General features: G+C 42.5%; 2 protein-coding genes across 2 annotated transcripts in view; both read left to right on the top strand.

Annotated features, from left to right (window-relative positions):
• The window catches only part of LOC134878051 (serine/threonine-protein kinase BRSK1-like), a 28821-nt gene extending 22656 nt beyond the window's left edge, over positions 1–6165 (top strand). Inside the window, exon 21 of the mRNA XM_063903813.1 lies at positions 153–6165. Coding sequence (XP_063759883.1) covers positions 153–385 — 233 coding nt within the window. The 3' untranslated portion in view covers positions 386–6165. The remainder of the gene's footprint in view (positions 1–152) is intronic.
• Positions 6166–8008: 1843 nt separating this feature from the next.
• The window catches only part of cpt1a2b (carnitine palmitoyltransferase 1A2b), a 38517-nt gene continuing 22912 nt past the window's right edge, over positions 8009–23613 (top strand). The window contains 13 exon segments of the mRNA XM_063903837.1: positions 8009–8142; positions 14703–14844; positions 15540–15679; positions 17504–17681; positions 18173–18274; positions 18424–18561; positions 18733–18810; positions 20012–20119; positions 20509–20596; positions 20724–20919; positions 21906–22023; positions 22026–22093; positions 23107–23212. Coding sequence (XP_063759907.1) covers positions 14704–14844; positions 15540–15679; positions 17504–17681; positions 18173–18274; positions 18424–18561; positions 18733–18810; positions 20012–20119; positions 20509–20596; positions 20724–20919; positions 21906–22023; positions 22026–22093; positions 23107–23212 — 1461 coding nt within the window. The 5' untranslated portion in view covers positions 8009–8142; position 14703.

The following is a 23613-nucleotide window of genomic DNA, read 5'->3' as shown; positions in this document are numbered from 1 at the left end:
GCACTTTAGATGTGTGTTAAATGCAGAACCTGTATCAGAGTATTTCTGCCCTGAAGTTTTGCAACTTTACCTTCAGTAAATATCAGACTACCCTTCTTCCAGTATCTTTTGTTTCAAGTCTGCTCTGTGTTATCCCACCTCTGGCCCCTCAGATGAGAAGAACGGTCAGCTCTCCCGGCAGCCCAGCACTCCTTCCCGGCAGAACTCCCGACGCTCTGAAAGCGGCTCGGAGCGAGACCGGCTGGAGAAGGAGCGTCCGGTGGAGGGTGGGGGCGGCAGCAGCAGCAGCAGCAGCAGCAGCGGGACGGCCTTACAGAGGCGAGGGTCGGGGAAAGACAAGACCAGACTCCTGTCGGCGTCTAACGGGACGCAGTCTCACCCCTGAGCGAATGTCTGGGAGGAGGGTCGTCCTCCCGGCCTTTTCTCTTCCTTCCCTCAGTCCTCCCCACATCCTTTCCTTTTCCTATTTAGTCCTGTCTAGTAGCCAGCACTGTGAACCTGGAAGTGTGGAGGACCCTAAAGTTATATGATAGAAATGTTTAGTACAGGTCCCCAGTAGTTAGAAACTGCCGGATGCTAACCTGGGCATTTTGCACAATTAGCATAAGTTGCGTTAATTAGCGTTATAGCAGTTGTATGTGCTGGGGACCCCTACTATACATTTCTAACATAACACTTTGGGTTCTCGACATGTCCTGGTTCACAACAGGACTCTATGAGCTAGCAACTAGACTCATTTCCTCTCTTCCTACCTTGCTTCTTGCCATTATTCCAAAGCAATGTAAAGGAGGAGGGGGACGTTTTTCCCTTGAACCTGATCTCGGGATCGGAGGGAGAATTTCCCCACAAATGGCGGATTTTAGCAGAAGTGTGTCAGAGACGGCTTCTCATCAGAGCCTGGAGACACGATGGTCCAAGAAGTCCCTCCGAACAAGAGAAATAGAGTGGTGCAGCGGTGTGGTATTCCTGGGTTGGTCCCTGAAGGCAGCATCTCCCTGGTCCAATGGGATTTCTCCATGTGATTTTGGATTATCGCAGATTAATCTCAACGTTTATGATTCTAACACGTTTAGTTCAGCAGGATAATCTCCACATATTAACACCACTTTATGATTTCTGAAGTAAAAAGCTAACTATAGGCTATAAAGGAACTACAGCACGGTCACATGACTTCACCTCACCACCGCTAAGCTCAAGGAGGCTAATGTTGGGCTATAAAGGAACTACAGCAAGGTCACATGACTTCACGTCTCCACCGCTAAGCTAAAGGAGGCTAACGTTGGGCTATAAAGGAACTACAGCACGGTCACATGACTTCACGTCACCACCGCTAAGCTAAAGGCGGCTAATGTTGCGCATGATGACGTCTAGTCGTCTCATTTAGACTCTTGATAGCAACAACAACCAAAAACACATTCAGAAACCATTGACCTCCAGACCAAGTGATTAAAATGCTGACTCATTCCCAGGGTTTTCGGACTCATTCCTGCACCACTCTATACAGGAAAAGATGACAGCCATGAAAAAAAAACATTGTTCATCTGCTCAACAAATCCAAAAAGCACACGACCCTCTCACAAAGCTGCACTCACAACACGTGGTTCGAACCCACCAGGAAACCTCCATCTGTCACTCAAACATCTTTTTTTATTTTCTGACACCTGGCTCCTCTTCACCTCCGCATGTGGAGTCAGGAAACCCGCTCTCCTCCCGTTCTAATTGAAGACAAATGTGTGTTCTCAAGCAAAATGAGGATGTGTTACGAGTGAGAATGACAGGGATATGCTTGATTGTTAAAGTGGATTTTATCAGCAGATAAATAGCAAACATAATGCTGTTCTTTAACAATCGGAGTCGGAGAATGGATCTACGTAGCCCTTTAGCTAGCTGGTTATCCAATTTTCCTTGAGTGTTTGAGAAGCATACATTTCCCACGGTTATTTCTGAATTACACTGATAAAGCTATGATACCGTATTGCCTTTAATGGAGGAGAACAAGTGGATAGCTAGTTAGATTTAGAGGACACTAGTCACACCACAGTTAGAATGTCTCACAAGTGAAAATTCACACCAGAGGAGTAGAGAGGGATAGATAGATGGAGATTAAACAGAGAGTATAGCTAGCAAGAGGTATCCGTTTGGTAGCAAAGGAAGGAAAGGAGTAGCCGCATAACGCTGAGCTAACGTAGAGATGGCGCTGAAAGCCGGTTCTGTTCGTTGAGGAATGTTTTCCAAGTCTTTATGTACAATATTAATTTGCGAAGTCGTTGTTTCTCCTGTGATTCCTTCCAAGTGCGACTCTACTGGGAGAGATGGGATACAAAGCCCACAGTCTGAATGCTAATGTTAGCTTTAACTTGATAGGGCAAAGCTTAGCAACCAAACTAGCTTACTTTGGATTTCTCAAAATACTGAAGTGTAGTGCATACGTTTACTCTGTACTGTTAGCATGTTAGCGTTTAGGTCTCCCCATTGTACGTTTAGCAAAAGCTAATAGAGCATTAGTCAAGTAATGCTAAACTCTGCCCCGAAAAGCAGCTCTCAAAGCCTAGCTTAGCAACCAGTATAGGCTTATTTGGATTTCTCAACATGCTACATTAAAGGCTCACTTTTAATGATGTATTTAAGGCACAATGCTTACGATAGCTTTCACACAAGGCCCCTTTAAAAGTTTGTGTTTTAAAAGGAGTGACTGTTAGCTTCACAAGCTTGCTAGCTAAAGCTGTCATTTCAGCTGTCACAATTAATATGTGTGTGACAAAAAATGGTAAGACATTAGTTGTCTACTTCTGAATGAACATATGGACCAAAAATGTTCAATGTTAGCATTTTAGATAGCTACTGCAAAACTAGCCTTATTGTCACATCATTTCAAAAGACTAATTTAAATACGTTGCCTTGTGACATTTGCATGGTTTATTAACAGATGAACCCAGATAAATAAACGGTGTAGACCTGTCATAGCTGCTTTTAATTTGGCTAAAATATTAGCATTAGCATCAATGCTTTGATCCAGAGCTCGCTCTTGTTGCTCTGCTGCATCTCTGCCTGCAATCTGTGGACATTTTCATAGTTCTTTTGATCAATTTGGCGATGTTGTTGCAGGCGTAATTTCCATATCGCTGTCGTAGTATTAAAAACTACAAGGCTGATGTATAATCTGTATTATATTCAGTAAACAAGGCACAAATCCTTCATGATTGCCAGGACAAAGATATCGATTTTGGTTTTTAACTTCCTTCAGAAAGCATGTTTAGTGACGGGGTTTTGTCTACTATCTCTCACGGTGGAGTCACAAGAAACTACTGATCAACCAGTATCTGTAGGAGGAAGTATTACAGTGACTAATAACAGTTTCAGTGTACAAATTAGCATGTGAATATTGTATGAAAGTCTTGAATGAAGTCCAACTCTTTCCTGAGAGGATAGGAAAGGGACATTGGAATAAACAAAGCTGGTCAAACAGGACAAGCAGGCTTCTTAGACCCACAATTAGGCAACTGAAACCGTTCCTATGTTCCTTTTAGTTTGACAAGAGATGCAAAAGGATGCGGGGCGACGCCAAAGCCCCAACGAACAAATGATGGACTTTTAACGAGGGGAAAGGAAATAGCAGTGTGTCTTGTTATAGAAACACTGCACACATTATGCCTGGACGAGGAAAAGTGAAGCCACTCATAAAGAATGAATCTGGTTTTAGTTTTGATTTTCCATACCTGGGTTTTCTACTCGTTCTGTCTGATTGTTAATGAGGGCGGCGCCAACAATGTGAATGTGAAAAAACTTTTGAAAGTGTTAACATATTTTTGTTCCACATATATTTATGGAGTGTATTTATTTATCTATGTATTTATTTTGTTTGTCATGTATTTGTTAAAAGTGTTTCATGGATGGAAAAACAGGAGATGGATTAAGACCGGAAACCAGACAATTCCTCTCCTTTTTCTCTATTATGACAATTAATGCTGCAAAAAGACCTTGCATTTCTACACTGTGTTTTTACCTGTTCATTCAGCACCCTTGGCGACCATGGTCACACTTTATGCACACACAGATAGAGATAAGCTTCGAGAACAAAAGAGTCGTACCACTGGAAATGTATTCACTCCTTTATTTGTTCTGGGGCAAAAGAGAGCTGGATGCTAAGCTGCTAAACACGGTACATCAGTGGGATGAACAAGCATTCATTTTCTTTTGCTAATTCTCTCAAAATTGGGTTAAAATTTGGGATCACTTTGGGTGTAAAGCTGGCTTGTTGGTGGTGCAGACAATGAATCTTAGTCACTTCCTTAATCCTCTCACTTCTTATTCGGCTAAACATCAGGTTAAATACTTTGCTTAATGGTAAAAAACAAACAAACAAACCTGCAGAACATTCCCTGATCCCGAGCTCTGCTTTGGGTTTAGAGCTAACTAGCAACTGCTGGCATGCTAACGAGGTAAACTACAAAAATGACACCTGCTAATCATCAGTTAGCATTTAGCTCATAGTAAAGCCTCTCAGAGCTAGCATGACTGCAGACTGTTAGTCTGTCAGTGCAGACAAACTCACCCTATATCCACTTTTGGTAAAATACAAAGCTAGTATATACTGTTAAACAGAAGGAGGGACGAACAAAAAGTCTCCATATTTTAGCTGCACTTTGCTAAACATCAATTAGCATTTAGCTCAAAGTAAAGCAAGCAGGGCTGCAGAGTGTTAGTCTCTTTCTTTTCCGACCAACTCAACTTTCATCTACAACTACTACTCAGTTAGCTCAAAGTAAAGCCTCAGAGCTAGCCCAGCTGCAGACTCTTAGTGTCTTTGTATTTCAGAATGCTATAAAAATCTTCCACAATGACTGCTAACAAATGCATTTTGGGTCATAATCATTCCCTACATCCTCTTTTAGTAAAATGCAAAGAAGATACTGTTAAGCAGGAAGAGAAAGGGAAGGAAAGTCTCCATATTTTAGCTGCTAAACATCAGTTAGCATCACAGAGCTAACCCGGCTGCAGACTCTAGCTGACTGCTTAACAACAACAACAACAACAACAACAACAACGACTGCAAACAGAAATGCATTTCCTCTAATATTCATTCCCCTTTGAATGTGCCAACCAACGACCCACTGAAACCGTGTCACGTCTATAGTTGACTTTCAATGGTGTCTTCGCACTCTGCTCCCTCAACTTTTATGTGTGGATTTAAAAGCCACTTTCCTCACTGATACTGGTGGAAGAACTGGGAAATGGTCTGTTTCAACTCATTAACACGCAAATGCAAACAGAGCACTGTCAGAATGTCCTCCGAGACAAAGCTCCAAGTGAGGATTGGGAATAATCAGGACAGTTTTCCATCTGGTTTCACTGTACATTTTAAATGTGTTTCCACCTATCATGTAATCAGAGGCTTTCTTTTCCCTTCCTGGGTTTTGAAGTGGGCCCCTTTAGCAGAATCCAGCAGTGAGGCCCCTCACACCTGTAGGGTCAGGGGAGGTTTAAGGTCACATGAAACACAGTTAGGCTTTTTCAGAGACAAAGCTAGAGAGGATTCTTGCTGTACTTTAAGGATCAGAATCCACTCACAACGGGACTCTTGGCACCCATGGCTCGCTCCTATTGAAAGAAATCTCCCCCTCCGTTATTCCCCGAATTCACTTTTCTACACCCCCCCCCCCATCCCTCCTCTTTGTATCTGCACATATCTCACCCCTCATATAACCTTCCCCTTGTTTTATACTCTATGCAGACGATGTATACATTTATATTCATCTGTATACACTGCCTGTCTCCATCGTATGCCATCCATATCTATGTAGCGTTCACTATCTTTTATCGACACTGTAGTCACCGTCCCGCTCATCATTATTCTCCCTCTGCAGTTACAATTGTACGACTATAATCTCCCGCCATTACTCCCCTCCACCTGTTCTACCCCACCCCACCACCCTTACCCCCATCTCCTGAAACTCCACCCCCAACCGTAGAAAGGGGAGTTTGTGGCGTCAGAAAAAATGAAATGAAATTTGAGGGAGGTGTGTGTGTGTGTGTGTGGGGGGGAGGGTGGGTGGGTGGGTGGAGAGAACAGCTCAATGATGACGACGAAGAGAAATGTCTGTAGTATAATTACAAAAAAGGAAAAGTGCACTATTATGACAATGATTATTATTGCCTGTGAGAAATACTGACCAATAAACAACAATGGAAATATGTGCGCGTGTTTGTGTTCAGTTGGATTGTACACTCAGGAAAATTGGGATTTGTTGCTTTATTTTAGAGTTAATTGGCGTAAAAAAATGTGCATACAATAATATATTTTTTATAAATATATACTCAAATAAATAAAAATATTTCACTCAAAATAAGAATAAAATTAAGTTCAATCAAAATAATTTATAAAGAGTTTAAACTATGAATGTCCAATAAATTAATAAAATACATAAAACATGAGAAGTAAAAATATGCCTGATCTGCAATATATAACAATAATGGGGAGAAAAGGGGGGGGGGGGTTAACAATATATGCATTGGTGTATTAGTAGAAGAGAAAATGTAAAATAAGTCAATTAAATGTCAAACATTTTAATAACTTTTTTCCTGTTTTGGGGAGAATTTTGACTCCTGCAACTCGAAAACCCTTCAAGTTCAACCGTCGTGTTTCTGAGTGTGAACGGGATGTGAACACAGGAGACAGTACTCAGAGACAGAGGGCAGCATGGCAGCATAATCACTTTTCCAAAGCGAAGTCTATTTAAATATGAGGTGTGCTTTCAGTGTGTTAAATTGTCTAGGTCTCATGAGGAGCCATGTGCCTGTGAAGGGAAGGGCGGTACAACTCGGAGAGAATGCATCCTCCTCTGTGGTTCCTATTTTCAAACCAGAGATACACTGCGTGAGTCAGGGGTGGGAGGGTCTGCTGCTGCAGGTCCTGCAGAGGGAGCTCCCACTCTGACAGGTTTCCAGTGTCCAGAGGGGTTTTGTATAATAAAACGGTACGAAAGCAATGTGCAAATGTACTTTTTTTAAATGTATTTTTTAAAAGTAAAATGGCAGTAAATATGTCTTTACCAAACATTCACATTTTAAACATATTTTCCATGTGGATATTTTTTAAATCAATAATGTTTCCCAGTTTCAAAACAAATGTAATCACGTAAAAAAAGACAATAATATAATGATATGTATTAATTATAATAACAATGCTATAAAATAAATAATAATTGTACTGTGATTATTATGTAATAAAACATTATTGTAATTCATAATACTTGTTATTATTTGTATTAATATTGTTTTATCTGAACCACTAAACCTTCCAAATGTGCGATATATTACATGGTCTACTGTCTTTCTATTGTTTTGCTATGTTACTACAGAAAAAGTGCACATACTGAGCTGGTTAAAGTCAAGTATAATCCTAAATGTTTCGTACAAGTATTAAATGTAGAAAAATCGAAAATAAATAAACGAAAACAATCAAAAATTAATCTTAATCTGTCAAAACGCTGTTCTTGTGTAAATTCTTGGCTAGTTTAATTTCAAAACATGTTATTTTATAAACCCTTACAACTTCAGTTTTTCAACACATTTTTCCTGCAAAATTTGTATTTATTAAAGTAACTAAAAATAAAACAAATATTAGATTTATTAAAAATAAAACGTACAGCATTTCCCCGCTCCATTATTTCTACCTCGAATGTGTAAAGTTACAGTATTTCATCAAATAATAAGAGCTTGTACTGTATAACCACCTCGGCCCCTGGTAGACCCCCACTCACATATCATCAGGGAGACTGCGAACCCCTGTTGTGCAATAAAAATAATTGTGCAAATTGAAATCACTTTTTTAAAATATTAAATATGATGTGCATGCCTCTTACTAATAGTGCTTAATTTACTTCTTGTGTCTGACCCTCTTCACTTTCGCTGTTACGATATTTGAGTCCATGGTCAAAGCTACAGCGCATGCGTCAGAGTTACCGCCTCCACCGCCACAGAGTGACGTCTTCCTCATCCTCCATGTTTCCCTCGGAGTGGACCCTCATCTCGGTCTCAACCTCTCTGTGCTCACAGTGCTTCAGTGTGCAGAAGAAGGGAGGGGTGCTCACAAACACTCTTCTGGATTCTCAGCGACAAACTTCTGCATAAAACTCTCCTCAGGTACTTTTATACTCTTCATCAGACCCTCTTCCTCCTCTTTGTTTCTGTTTGATGTTTTAACATGTTTCCTTTGATGTGTGTCGGCTTTGTACTTGGCGCGGCGTGGGAGATGTCCGGAGCCTGAATGCACCACTGTGTGATGTTTGGCTTCCCTGTAACAAAGTGTACTAATACTGTGTACTTGCACACGAGTGAGGGGTGGTATACTGTGGCTTTGTGTGAGTGGTTTCAGTAGTGAGTGTTTCCACCCACATGGGAACACTCTGTGCTGTGATGGAGAGCATCGCACTACTTCCTTAGAGAGACTTATTCCAACAAGTGCTAATGTTCAGATGTTACTCGGTGTTTAGACTCAGAGCTAATGCTTAACACAGCATATCTCAGTGGTGTCATAGCATATGAGCTAACTGCGTATTTACAGCAGTGGTGTAAAGTACTGTAGAAATGAGGTACTGGTACTCTGATATGTATAAACGGGAAATAATGTAGCTGTACTCAACTGGATTTATTTAACAGCTTTGAACAAAATGCATCTCTAAATATAGAGACAGATTATTCAACTATTTTACAGAAAGTAAATCAGAACTGTGTTTGTCTACAACAGTGCCATGCTCTCTGATCAGAGAGAAGTACTCAGATCCTGAGTAAAAGTAGAAGTACTCAGATCTTGTTCTTGAGTAAAGCAGAAGTACTCAGATCTTGAGTAAAAGTACTCAGGTCTTGTACTTGAGTAAAGTAGAAGTACTCAGATCCTGAGTAAAGCAGAAGTACTCAGGTCTTGAGTAAAAGTACTCAGGTCTTGTACTTGAGTAAAGTAGAAGTACTCAGATCTTGTTCTTGAGTAAAGTAGAAGTACTCAGATCTTGTTCTTGAGTAAAGTAGAAGTACTCAGGTCTTGAGTAAAAGTACTCAGGTCTTGTACTTGAGTAAAGTAGAAGTACTCAGGTCTTGTACTTGAGTAAAGTAGAAGTACTCAGATCTTGTTCTTGAGTAAAGTAGAAGTACTCAGGTCTTGTACTTGAGTAAAGTAGAAGTACTCAGGTCTTGTACTTGAGTAAAGTAGAAGTACTCAGATCTTGTACTTGAGTAAAGTAGAAGTACTCAGATCTTGTTCTTGAGTAAAGTAGAAGTACTCAGGTCTTGTACTTGAGTAAAGTAGAAGTACTCAGGTCTTGTACTTGAGTAAAGTAGAAGTACTCAGATCTTGTTCTTGAGTAAAGTAGAAGTACTCAGGTCTTGTACTTGAGTAAAGTAGAAGTACTCAGGTCTTGTACTTGAGTAAAGTAGAAGTACTCAGGTCTTGTACTTGAGTAAAGTAGAAGTACCAGAGTGTAGGAATACTCTGTCACAGTGAAAGTATTCTAAATGTTCCTCCAGTGAAAGTAGAAAGTACTCTCCTCTAAATGTACTTAAAGTAGCGACAGTAAAAGTAGTCATTGTCTGATTGGTCCATTTCAGAATAATATCTCTGATATGTTTTATAATGATTGATCATTAAAGTGTTCTCAGAGCTGGTAAAGGTGCAGCTAGTTTGAATGGCTTTGTATACTGCAGGGTAGCTGCTGGATTTACTGCAGGTGAACTACAGTCTGATTTAAGGGGTTATATTTACCATCATTAATCCTAATCTGCCTAGCAACTACAGGGATTAAATACATGAAGAGGAGTAAAAGTACGCAGTAGCAGAAAATGGAAATACTCAATTAAAATACAAGTAACTTTACACCTCCAGTGAAAATGTTCCTTCATTATATACATTAAAGTAAGAAAGTGCCGGAACAGGAGAAGCTATAGCAGCATTAGCATGTGAGCTAATTATAGCCCTGCATACACACTCGGAGAGAGAGAGTGATGTTTGATGTGCATTAGAGTAATCCCCGTTAACTGGCCCCGAAACACAAATAAAATACCAACATTGAAAAGTCTTGGACGAGTTTATGTTGTTGTGTTTTCTACAGATATAGCTGTACAGTGAATGTGTGAATACTTAATGTATTTGTTATGAACCGATGTAAAGAACGTTTAATCTAACCTAAAATCAACGCCCTGCACACCATATCACACCCAGCTCGAGCTCCTGTGTGTGCTGTGTTTGAGAGAGGAACTGTTCTTTATTGATCCCTATTTGTTTTGTGAACACAGCATTGCATCTGAAAATACAGGAAACAGTCGATATGAGCATCTGCAATCCGAACGACAGATTAAGAGAGATTACAGAATATCTAAACTACGACTGAAGGTAATATCTGAGCGCGTGTCTCCCGTCTGTCTGCCTGACTTTAGACTGATGGTCTTAAGGCTTCCTGCCGTTCCTCTCCGGCAGGTCGAACCGGTTTGTCGACACAATGCTCTGAGTTGTAGCTTCACTGCATTCCACTTCAAAACCTGAGTTCCACAGTCATGGAAACCTATTGTGCATGAGAGCAATTTAGATTAGGATATGGATATGGTTTAAGGGGACTTTAAAGGCAGCACGAGACCACTGGCGTGTTTCTCTGATATGTTTTATTATTAATACAGATTCACCATTTAAAAAAAGAGGGCAAAAGATGAAAGAAAAATATGACTAAATGAAATAAAATGAACATATCGAGAATAATGGAAATAAAAATGCATTTAAATGTAGTCGTTAAAAAGCCTGCAGTGTAGAAATCAAATTAAAATGACAGGTAAACAACTTGATGTTGAAGTTACTTCTATTGATTTAATAACTCTAAAAAGGAGCTGGGTAGAGCGGCAGGTTTAGGACTCTGTGTTTGGGTGGGGGTGGGGGTGGGGGGGGGGGGTGACGAAGCGCGTCACTTGTAAATATAAATAGAAACTGGGGGTCTGTGCTGGTCCCTGAAGGCAGCATCGCCCTGGTCCATTGGGATTCCTCCAAGTGATTTCAAACAAACATTTCCGATGCTTGCACGCTCTGTTCAGATATTCTCCACATATTGACACCGCTGTATGACTTCTGACGGGAAAAGCTGACGGTAGACCCCCCGGCGGGGTGTTTACGGTCTCTGCTCGTTAGCCCTGATTTCAGGGTGAACTGTGACCTCACTAAACAGGTTTCTGTTTGATGTGTAACTACGAGGAAGCAGTTGAAGCTCTGCTACAGTTCCCAGAAGCTTTGAATACAATCAAATGTAGGAATCCGCTGAACCAGCGCTCGTTTGCATGCTAATACGCTAATGTGCTCGCAACAGTTGTGTGAAATAGCTTCAGGAAGTGTGAAATATTCAGCAATCCATGACTGACAGATGTCTTAACAGCTGACACACACACACACCTAACAGAGTGTTTGGACAGAGTAGTACTGCAGCTTTCACTTTCACTCTCAGATCTGAGTCCTGCACAGCTGTGAACGATGACATGACCAATATACATTTACAGTCAGAGGTCCTATAGTGTGTGTGTGTGTGTGTGTGTGTCAGACGGTCACGAGCTTCAGCTGTGGGCCGTTTTCATTAACGCTCCCATGCATTTGCTGAGGGCCAATTAAGAAATGGACGATGGGCTGCAGTTCGGACCCCCTTCTTGTGGGGTGATTTTTAAAGACGGGATTTTAAGCCCGAAACGGTTTTTCTAAATGTGGACTTTTTAAAATGTCAGATTCTTTTCTCATTATTCTAACTCCTCCTTCTTGTGGCTCATCATCTTTGTAGTTTCTCTCCTCATGTTTTTCTCTCCTCATGTTTTTCTCTCCTCATGTTTTTCTCTCCTCATGTTTTTCTCTCCTCATGTTTTCTCTCCTCATGTTTTCTCTCCCCTGTTGATTTTCTTTCCAAACTTAAATTTACTTTTTTTTTCATATTTCAAATTTTGGGAATTTCCGACTATTTCTTCAAAGTTCTAATTTTTTTTCCTAAAAGATTTGACCTTTTTTTTCTCTTAATTTCGACTTTTCAAAATGTCCCACTATTTCCTCATTCTGCTTACTCTTTGAGTCCTCTCCCATTTCTCTCCTTCCGTGTTGTTGTGGTTAACAGAGAGATGCGTCTTTGGATAAAGCATGTCCGTCTCTCTGATGGGGATTTCTTTGGGCTGCAGTGAACCCTTCTCTGATGGTTCAATGAACTGGAATCATTGCTCAGTCATACAACATACTGCAGCTATGTGTATACAGTGCAAGAGAATGACCCTGGATATCAGAGGTGGGACCAAGTCATTGTTTTGCAAGTCACAAGTTAGTCTCATGTAGGGATGCACCGATACACCTGTGAGGCATCATATATATATACATATACAGCCCTATCTACCACCATCGGCACATCGGTAAATAAGGAGACATCACCGATGGCAGTCGCATTAGCGTCGTTGTTTTTAAATCTGACGGACCAAATCTGAAGTCAGGGCATCATGTTAAAGGATTAGAACAGTGACTGTAGGTCTCCGCTGTGAGGAGCTGCTGCTGCCGGGTGTCTGGAGGATCGGTAACTTTAAAGTCATTCGGGGGGGCGTGCGTCTCCTCTCCTCTCCTCTCCTCTCCTCTCCTCTCCTCTCCTCTCCTCTCCTCTCCGCTGTGAGGAGCTGCTGCTGCCGGGTGTCTGGAGGATCGGTAAATGAAATCCATCCTTCAGTGTTCTTGGGAGGCCGGCGTTTATATCTGTGACTTTGTTATACTTGCTGCTACTCCCGTTAACTTCCAGAAACGTACTGTGGCTCGCTCAACCTCTCTCTCGCGCTTACACATGCACGTGCGCGTACCCCCCACTCTCTCTCTTAAAGAGATCGGCTGCCTTAGTCTGCATTGTGCTACCATTACAGGTTACATAGTAAAACATCGGCCATCGGCAAACATGTTATTCTTAACATCGGTATCGGCCGACATTTTTGCAATCAGTGCATCCCTACAACATACCGCAGCTATGTGCATGGATACAGTGCGAGAGAATGACCCTGGATATGCAACTCCATCTCCTTACCTTGTTTACTTCCTTATCTCCTTAGTGATTCGTTATTTGTTGACCTGTTGGAGGAGGCTTTAGATTGCATTGCAAACAACAATGACAATAAAGCCTTGAATTAAACATGTTTATATTCACACAGCGTACGACTCTCTCAGATACTTGCCCAATGACTTCCTTCTATACTCAGGTTTAAAGCTGTGTTGTCGTTGTGTACCTGAAGCTGTGTCAGTCTGCAGAGACAGCATTCCTGTGTGCACCGTCACACGGAGCGGAACAGAAGCACTCTGTGCCGCCCGTTGGCTCAGAAAACCAATTATAACAGAACGGTTATTAAGTCTTATGTTAGTTTACAAAGTCCCCGCCGAGCCCAGAGGAAGTCATACACACATTGTTTGTCAACAGTTAACATCATTTCAATCATTCGTTCTGCTACTTTAAAGAGTCCCTGTTCTGCTCTGTGTTGATCCCTCTCCTACAGTGTGTTCTATAGGTGTTGCACTGAACATCAGCAGGAGAGGACTCTTTAAAGTAGAGACACTACATACTGATATACACCTGAACATCAGCAGGAGAGGACTCTTTAAAGTAGAGACTCTACATACTGACATACACCTGAACATCAGCAGGAGAGGACTCTTTAAAGTAGAGACACTACATACTGTACTGATATACACCTGAACATCAGCAGGAGAGGACTCTTTAAAGTAGAGACTCTACATACTGATATACACCTGAACATCAGCAGGAGAGGACTCTTTAAAGTAGAGACTCTACATACTGATATACACCTGAACATCAGCAGGAGAGGACTCTTTAAAGTAGAGACTCTACATACTGATATACACCTGAACATCAGCAAGAGAGGACTCTTTAAAGTAGAGACTCTACATACTGATATACACCTGAACATCAGCAGGAGAGGACTCTTTAAAGTAGAGACTCTACATACTGACATACACCTGAACATCAGCAGGAGAGGACTCTTTAAAGTAGAGACTCTACATACTGATATACACCTGAACATCAGCAGGAGAGGACTCTTTAAAGTAGAGACACTACATACTGATATACACCTGAACATCAGCAGGAGAGGACTCTTTAAAGTAGAGACTCTACATACTGATATACACCTGAACATCAGCAGGAGAGGACTCTTTAAAGTAGAGACTCTACATACTGACATACACCTGAACATCAGCAGGAGAGGACTCTTTAAAGTAGAGACTCTACATACTGATATACACCTGAACATCAGCAGGAGAGGACTCTTTAAAGTAGAGACACTACATACTGATATACACCTGAACATCAGCAGGAGAGGACTCTTTAAAGTAGAGACTCTACATACTGATATACACCTGAACATCAGCAGGAGAGGACTCTTTAAAGTAGAGACGCTACATACTGATATACACCTGAACATCAGCAGGAGAGGACTCTTTAAAGTAGAGACACTACATACTGATATACACCTGAACATCAGCAGGAGAGGACTCTTTAAAGTAGAGACACTACATACTGATATACACCTGAACATCAGCAGGAGAGGACTCTTTAAAGTAGAGACACTACATACTGATATACACCTGAACATCAGCAGGAGAGGACTCTTTAAAGTTCTACCTCCTCTGTTTAATACTTAGTTTCTCTCTCGTCTCCCAGCATGGCGGAGGCCCACCAGGCGGTGGCGTTCCAGTTCACCATCACTCCAGAGGGCATCGACCTGCAGCTCTCCTACCAGGCTCTGAACCAGATCTACCTGTCTGGGGTTCGATCCTGGAAGAAACGCGTCAGCAGACTGAGGGTGAGCATGATGGGAAATACCTGCAGCTCAGTGAGGGGGGGGGGGGGGTTATTGCTGCATTATTTTAGACTTTAAAGAGTATGAGTGTATTTTAAAATTGTTAACACACACAACCCCCGTGTCCTTCCAGCTCTGAGGGGGGGTGAATGAGGTCATGTGTGTTAAAAGCAGAGGGTTAATTACAGCATTCTATTCCCACCTGTAGAGAGCAGGACTAACGAGTCCTGACAGGAGGTCTGCTGCAGCGACACACACAGCTGTCAGGAATGTGTGTGTAAAGTTGTGTTTAGTTGAGTAAAAAACAACACATTTCTCCAGTGTTGTTTCCTGTGGGTCCTCACATGGGCATGTGTTTTAGGCGGGATATTTAGCATTTTCCTGACAGACCAAAACCTGATTATTTTAGAAACACACAACATTTTATGCTGAAAAAAAAACTTGAATTACTATAAAAAGATAAAGTCAGAACACTACAGAATAATACGGTCAAATGTGCCATTAAAAAAGAACAGTGAGTTATTAAAAACACTTGATAAGAATTGGAAGATGACGGAGGTAAAAACTCAGATTTAAATAAATAGGAAAATGTTTGCACTTGAAAGTCTCCAAAGACAGAGTTCTAACAGTTCTGTTTCAGGTGAAACGGGTGGAGTTATTTTTCTGATGCGTTTCTTGTTCTTCTTCTGTGGTTCCAGAACGGCGTGATAAAGGGGGTGTACCCGGCCAGCCCCTCCTCCTGGCTGTTCGTCGTCATAGCGATCCTGGCCACCATGTACATGCGCTCTGATCCCAGCATGGGTATGATCACCAAGATACAGCAGCACCTGCCGCTCAGGTACACCACTCACCTGTCCCCTTTACCTTCAGCAGGGATTTGTGAGTTTCTTTTCCGGGAACTGTTGAGATTATTAGACATGCATTTTTTGCAGCTTTAGTTTCCTGTTTTTATTTATTTTATGGACTCCTATAATTAGTCTATAGAGATGTCCCCATATTTAAATCCAGTATTCCCCCACGTTTTAAACCCAGCGTCTGCCTCTGTGATCACTTCCTGTCAGGTGTCTGTTAAACAGACTCTGAGTCACTGGGACCTCTCACCTAATTCTGTACCCGTTTATTCACTAACTGTAAATACTAACCACTCCTGCCTCACCCTCTGCCCCACCCCGTCTTATTTACTGCTGCAAAACAGAAGCGTAAGCCACAAGGTGGATCAAAAAGGAACCGGGGTGGAGGATAGGGCTGCACCATGAATCCAAGTGTTATAGAAATCATTATTTAGCAGCAAACTAAAGAAATGAACTGCATTTTTTGCTCAAACTAAAACTGACGCTGAGGCACCAGAGAGCGAGTGGGAAAAATCCCCAATTTTCTAGGCAAGAATATACCTTTGTGCCGTTTGATTACTAACAGCTGTTTACAATAGTCCAACAGCACAAGGACTGCTCCTTTGACCCGTGCTTTCCCTGGTACAAAACACACGCTCCCATCTCTGTCAGATATACAATCACACGGTGCCCAAACGCGCCTTCAAAATAAAAGCACAAATAATGAATTGACTTCAATATTGACAATAAATAATAATACATTTAATATAAAGAGGATCTGCACCCAACAAGGATTCATACGCATATTTTACTTTTAACAAATACTGTGCTTTAGACCATGTTGTGATTTCAGTTAACTATCAATTCATTGTGCAGCCATACACCCTATTATTATCATTGTTGTTATTGTTATTATTATCGTTGTTATTGTTGTTATTATCGTTGTTATTGTTGTTATTATCGTTGTTGTTATTGTTATTATCATACTCTGGTTTTTAGCTGGTCCTGCTGTCTGTGGTTCTGCTGCTTCCTCACTGATCCTGCAGGGGTCGCTGTTGCTCTTCTGCAGCTTTAAGATATGAAGGGGATAATCTCAGTCTGCCCCTGCTGGCTGTAACAGGCATTACAAGTATCTGTGTTTTTATAAATCTGTGTGAACTTCACTACTTTCAAAGATTTCCTAATCTTCTGATATTACTCTGGTTTCTGGACAAATTACTTTTAGTGTTGAATTCTAATTTACCGACCTCGAGTCAAAAGTTTTGTTTGTTGATTTGGATTCTATTTCTGACATGTTTCTTTGTTTTTAGCTGTAGACGTATTTGCAAGTTCTTGACATTTTTATTTTGGAAGTGCAACATCAACTCCTATAATCTATAGATTAATCAATATTGACATCAGAAATGGATTCAACATCCCTTTTGTGCCCCTCAAACCAAAATACAGATTTCCCCCGTAGAATGTTAAAGTGCTGCCAGGAAACAATCTCTCTCTGATGGTCAGAAAGGGTGTAATGAGTCCAGAGATATGGAGATGGGGTCAGGTGTCTGGTCAGACGGCAGAGACAGCTTACAGAGAGTAAATAGGGGATGGATGTCCGGTGGGTCTGCGGGGGACGAGTGGCAGGCAGCAGGCTGACACTGAGACTGAGATTTCTGATCCTTTCTTTTACTCTCCTTTTTTCTGGAGGAAGTAAAGGAACCGGAGCTCTGGATTTATTTGTTGCTGGACTATTGTTACTATTATTTTAATGCAGGATTTACACTGAAAGTGGGCGGGGCCTGCAGACAGACCAATAAGCTGACTCTAACCTGATGTTTCTGTGTGTTCAGCCTCCACGTGTCTCTGAGCGCTCAGGGGCAGACCATGCTGTCGGCGCTGCTCTTCAGCACTCTGCTCTGGCTCAGCCTCATCCTGGCTCTGAGGTTCTGCCTGAAGCTGCTGCTCTCCTACCATCAGTGGATGTTCGAGCAGCACGGACGAGTCTCCAACACCACCAAGATTTGGGTGGTGAGACCCCGTAGTACTTGCACACACACACACACACACACACACACACACACACACACACACACACACACACACACACACACACACACACACACACACACACACACACACACACACACACACACACACTGGGGAAACACTCAAGGAACAGTCCAGCATTCAAATGTTAAATATAGGTATTGGTGATAAGCCATGTGATCTGCTCGTCGTCACAGCGCCCCCTGGTGGCCGCAGAGGTTGTCTTTAGTTATGGAAAGCTTTCATATCTGTGTATTTTGCACATCTCTGCACAATGCTGCCTACTCAACTGAACAGCTTCACCACTTTAGCCTCAGACATATTCCATGTTCAGATTATTCAGTTATTTCTGGTAAAAGCATATTTTTGTAATTGTTGTATTTGTATATGTACTCCAGTCTCTAACAACTCAAGTCCTTGTGTGTGTAAACCTGCTGAATAAACCTGGTCCTGGTTCTGGTTCTGTCCCTCAGAGCCTCCTCAGGCTGTTGTCCAGCAGGAAGCCTCTGCTCTACAGCTACCAGACGTCTCTGCCCCACCTCCCTGTTCCTGCCATCAAAGAGACTCTGAGCAGGGTGAGCACGCACGCACACACACACACACACACACACACACACACACACACACACACACACACACACACACACACACACACACACACACACACACACACACACACACACACACAGGCTTTACCTGACATTATGTTTTGACCTCCCCCCAGTACCTGCTGTCGGCGCGCCCCCTGCTGACGGATGAAGGCTATGAACGGATGACTAAACTGGCCACTCAGTTTGAGAACAACCTGGGGAACCGGCTGCAGAGATACCTGAAGCTCAAAGCTCTGTGGGCCACCAACTACGTGAGACACACACTCACACACACACACTCACACACTCAAACCCAAACATCTCTAAAATGTGTTATGTAAACTCAAAGAACAACAACACATCTTCCGGTTTAGAGGAAGTCAATGTCTGTTTGGTCATGTGTTTTATAAATGAGTAACCAGAGCGTCCTGTTTGTGTTCCAGGTGAGCGACTGGTGGGAGGAGTACATCTACCTGAGGGGCCGGGGGCCCATCATGGTCAACAGCAACTACTACGGCATGGTGACTGCTGCACAGAGCTGCCATATCAAAATACTTTGTTGATCAAGTCTCAAATGTTTCTTGCATATATAGAACACAGGGTGTCCGCGGGGTTGTAAAAGGTAGTAAATGAAATGAGCTCAAATTACTAAACGTCATCTGACGAGGTATTGCATTTTCGAACCCCTATCCAACTATGAGTTTTTATCCATTTGTGTTAACTGCAGGCCTACCTCCTAAAAATCTGGTGAATTGAATTAGCCTGTATTAGATAAATGATATGTGCGAGTAGGACCTGAACGATAGCCATGATGTGACATCAGTCTCTGCTTCAACTGGATAGCTTGGGGAAGTCATGGGGAAATGTAAATTTTTCGGACCTCTGGTTAGAGGACTCGAGATTCAAAGACTGGCTTAGGTCAGTAGTTGGTAACAGCCGAGAGGGTTATTTCAACGTCTGTAAAAAGACAATAAATCTCACCTGGATGGGAGTGAATGCCGTCAGGGCACACATGGAGTCTAATAGCACCAAACAAGAACGCGCGGACGTAGTGAGCAACTACCAATTTCGATGTTCTGCGCTAGCGCAACAGCTACATCTCCGCAAACCACCGCTCTCTCCCAAACCTCGACCGCTCTCCCCCAGACCTCCACCGCTCTCCCCCAAACCTCCACCACTCTCCCGCGAGCCACTGCCAGCAGTAGGCATACCAGCACCGTGAGTAGGTATACGACAGACGTCAGACAACAAACTCTATCTAATAATCATTGTGTATCGGTCGGTGTTTTTATTGAGGCCAAAAAGTAACAGAGTACCCAGAGTACCCAGTAACTGTAATAATAGGAACTTGATTTGAATTGTAAGCATTACTACACTTACTCACTCAGAAAGTTCAGTAACAAACGACAGTACTCTGTTACTTTATGATGAGTTACCCCCAACACTGAAGTTTGAAAGGTTGCCACTACAGTCGCAGCTCGAAGTCGAGTTGGTATTAAAAAAGGTATTAAATTCAACTTAAGAATTTGTGTACCTGGAATAATGCATCAGTTAGAAGTGTGCGATATACTCAGATATAATGTTAGCAACCCGCGTTCATCCCCTCTGCTTGATTCACTTTCAGCTGCATTGTATAACCTTTACTCCTCCTCCATTTGTTCCAAAGTCTTCCTCAAACATTATTTACATTACAGTATTTTAAAATCCTGTGATTCTCTGCAGGACTTCCTGTACGTCACTCCCACCACGGTGCAGGCGGCTCGGGCCGGAAACACCATCACCGCCCTGCTGCTGTACCGTCGCAAGGTCAACCGCGAGGAGCTCAAACCGGTGAGGACTGATGCATTGTGGGAGTTTTGTGGGTGGAGAAGCATATTTGGAAAAGGGTTTATTTGTTCAACGTGCAGAAAAAACAGGCATTGTCCACATACATGAACTATCCAACGATCATAGTGAACTAATGACATCTATAGTCCTTTCAACACGCTTTGTCTAAACTCAAATCTGAGATAAAAGTCAGGATTTAAAGAAAGAAGTCAAATTTTGGGGAAAAAAACTAAGTTTAGAGAAAAAAATCTGAATTCACAGAAAAACTAACTCTGGGAAAAAGCAGGAACAAATCATTTCTGGTGTAAACAGATAACCAATAATAAAAACATAGCTTGAACAAGGCCTGACATTCTGCTTACATCAATAACAGATGTGTGTCTTTGTTTCAGAGTCGTGTTCCAGGCACCGTCATCCCTCTGTGTGCTGCGCAGTGTGAGAGGATGTTCAACACAACACGCACACCAGGAGAGGAGACAGGTAACACACACACACAGAAAGACACACACACTCAGTCCCGTATTTTAAAGTTTAGCCAATGTTATTCTAGAAAAATCTACAAAGATATCACGGGAAACATCAGTAACCTGGACTCCTGTCCCCTCAGATGTGCTGCAGCACTGGCAGGACAGTGAGTTTATCGCAGTTTACCACCGGGGCCGCTTCTTCCGCCTCTGGGTTTACCGGGCCGGCCGGCTGCTCTCTCCCAGAGAGATCGAGCACCAGATCCAGAGGATCCTTGAAGACCCGTCCACCCCACTGCCCGGAGAGGAGAAGCTGGGAGCACTGACTGCCGGGGACAGGTAGGAACCATAGAGAGGTGCAGGAATGAGTCTCCAAACTCTAGTAAATGAGTAAAATATATTAAATAGAGTTTATTTTAAATCAGACTTAATAGCTCTCTGGAGTTATTGGAAGATATTGAATGATCAAAACAAATGTAGATCAGAATAAACCAAAATAAATATATGCACTGTTATGTCCCTGGTCCACTGGGTAGCAGCAGAGTACACATTCCTCTCCAGTATAATGTCTGGTACACACACACACACACACACACACACACACACACACACACACACACACACACACACACACACACACACACACACACAGTTCATGTTCTGTGCCATTGTTTCGTTATCTGAGCCCAGAGGTCAGGCAATCAAAAGTACAAATGGTGTCAAAGGCTAACATCCAGGAAACTGAAATATTCCCGGAGCACATTTTTCTAAACTTTGAGTCGGATCTGAAAAATAAAATGGGATCAAACCAAAAGTGTTAAATATGTGTAACTCTTTTTCCCAAGAATTCTGACGTTGTGTCTCATAAGAAACATGTGGCCTTGTTCCTGTTCCATATGTCTTTTGTAAACTTGTGTACGGAAAGAATGGCGTGTTTCTTTGGTTGCGTGTGTGTGTGTGTGTGTGTGTGTGTGTGTGGGTCTCATTTGGAGTGTGTTCGTGCTAATGGACGGAAGAGATAAACACGTGCTTAGAGCAGAAAACAAACTCACACACTTGTGTCCATATCTTTTTGACAGATCACATGACGTTTGAGTTAATGACAAATGAGTTAGACAGTGTGAACAGAAATAACCAGAATGACTCGAGTTAGACTCCGAGCAGGTGAATGACAGATATACAGGTACGGGAACGAGGTCAAATATATATTCATGTAAATGTGAGGCAGTGTGGGTAAAAACAAAAAGCGTTCCTTTTCATTAGTAATCTTCATCAGTTCCTCATGCGTGTGTGTGCAGTTGTGTCTGATTATGTGTTCCTCTCAGGGTTCCTTGGGCTCAGATCAGGAAGCAGTATTTCAGCTCTGGCATCAACAGGCGATCTCTGGATATCATCGAGAGATCGGCCTTCTTCGTGACGTTGGACGATGAGAGCAGGGCATGAAGGGAGATGACCCGATGGGAAACCTGGACCGCTACGCCAAGTCCATCCTGCACGGGAAGTGCTACGACCGGTGAGGACGACCCGCGGAAATAAAACTAATGATCTTCTAGGAAGGGATCGTAACCGGGGATTATGTGAATCTGAATGAAGTGTTGTGGCGCTGCAGAGATGTCCCGGGACAAAAGGCTTGTGTACACTAGAGCAGGGATTCCCAAAGTGGGTGTGCGCGAGCTGCCACCAGGGGGTGCGCGAGATGAAAAGTCAAGACTTTAAACCCCCTGTTCCAGACCCTGGTGTGTATCACCTGTCACTCATTATTTTCACAGATGGGGGGGGCGGTGAGGAGGAGCAGAGAGGAGACGGTGATGGCGGGAGTTTTCCTCCTGCCTTCACAAACTTTACACAAGTATTGATCGTCTGAATATAGAGACACTAATTCATGAGCTGCAACTCAAGACCTCACATCTTTCTGAAATCACAGAAGTGGAAGTAACCGTAACGCACGTTCATGTAAAACATGAATCCATGTGTGTCTCTGAAAGAGCCGTAGCGACACCGGACTGTTAACAGAGCGGGTCGTTCTGTGAGGATCAGCCGTCTGTCGGTTCTGGTTCCGGTGTTCCTTGTCTCGGTTGCTGAAGCAGACTTTGCTCCGTGTTTGGTTTCGCTGGTTGGCTGTAGCTGTCACTCACTGCCTCACTCGACGCTGACTGAAGACGCTTCAGTGTGCATGTCACAAAACGAGATGAATTGTGGGACATGTAGTTTATGGGCAACGCGCTTCTGTAAAGCGGCGTGTAGCCGTATAATGAACATGATATTCTTTGGAAACTCTCGCGAGCCACATAAAATGAGTTTGCGGGCCTTGAGTTTGAGATGTATGGTGTCATTGTTAGCATGCTAATGTTAGCCACACAGCGTCCACGGGGCTGCAGACCCTTTGTCTAGTTTAAATTCCCAGAATGGACCAAATAGTTGGATTATATTTGCATGTATAAATTATTCACTTCTTAAATTCCTGCAGGTTTGTTGTTGTAAATGCATGATATGTCTTCTCACGTATCTCCATCTTCCTCCCCTCAGGTGGTTCGATAAGTCTTTCTCTATCGTGATCTACAAGAACGGGAAGAGTGGCCTGAACGCGGAGCACTCCTGGGCAGACGCTCCCACCGTGGCTCATCTCTGGGAGGTCTGTGTGTGTGTGTGTGTGTGTGTGTGTGTGTGTGTGTGTGTGTGATAAATGCACATTTCAGCCTCGCCTATTATTGTCCCATTCTGTGCTGCCAGAGTGTTTCTGAGAAATGGCCGTGTGTAGATACAGTGGGGCAAAAAAGTATTTAGTCAGCCACCAATTGTGCAAGTTCTCCTATTTAAAAAGATGAGAGAGGCCTGTCATTTTTATCATAGGTACACTTCAACTATGAGAGACAGAATGGGGGAAACAATCCAGGAAATCACATTGTAGGATTTTTAATGAATTAATTATAAATTCCTCGGTAAAATAAGTATTGGGTCACCTACAAACAAGCAAGATTTCTGGCTCTCGCAGACCTGTAGCTTCTTCTTTAAGAGGCTCCTCTGTCCTCCACT

The sequence above is a fragment of the Eleginops maclovinus genome, chromosome 16 (assembly GCF_036324505.1).
Source record: "Eleginops maclovinus isolate JMC-PN-2008 ecotype Puerto Natales chromosome 16, JC_Emac_rtc_rv5, whole genome shotgun sequence".
NCBI lineage: Eukaryota > Metazoa > Chordata > Actinopteri > Perciformes > Eleginopidae > Eleginops > Eleginops maclovinus.
Note: the sequence above shows the minus strand (reverse complement) of the source record. Positions and strands in the feature narration are given on the sequence as shown.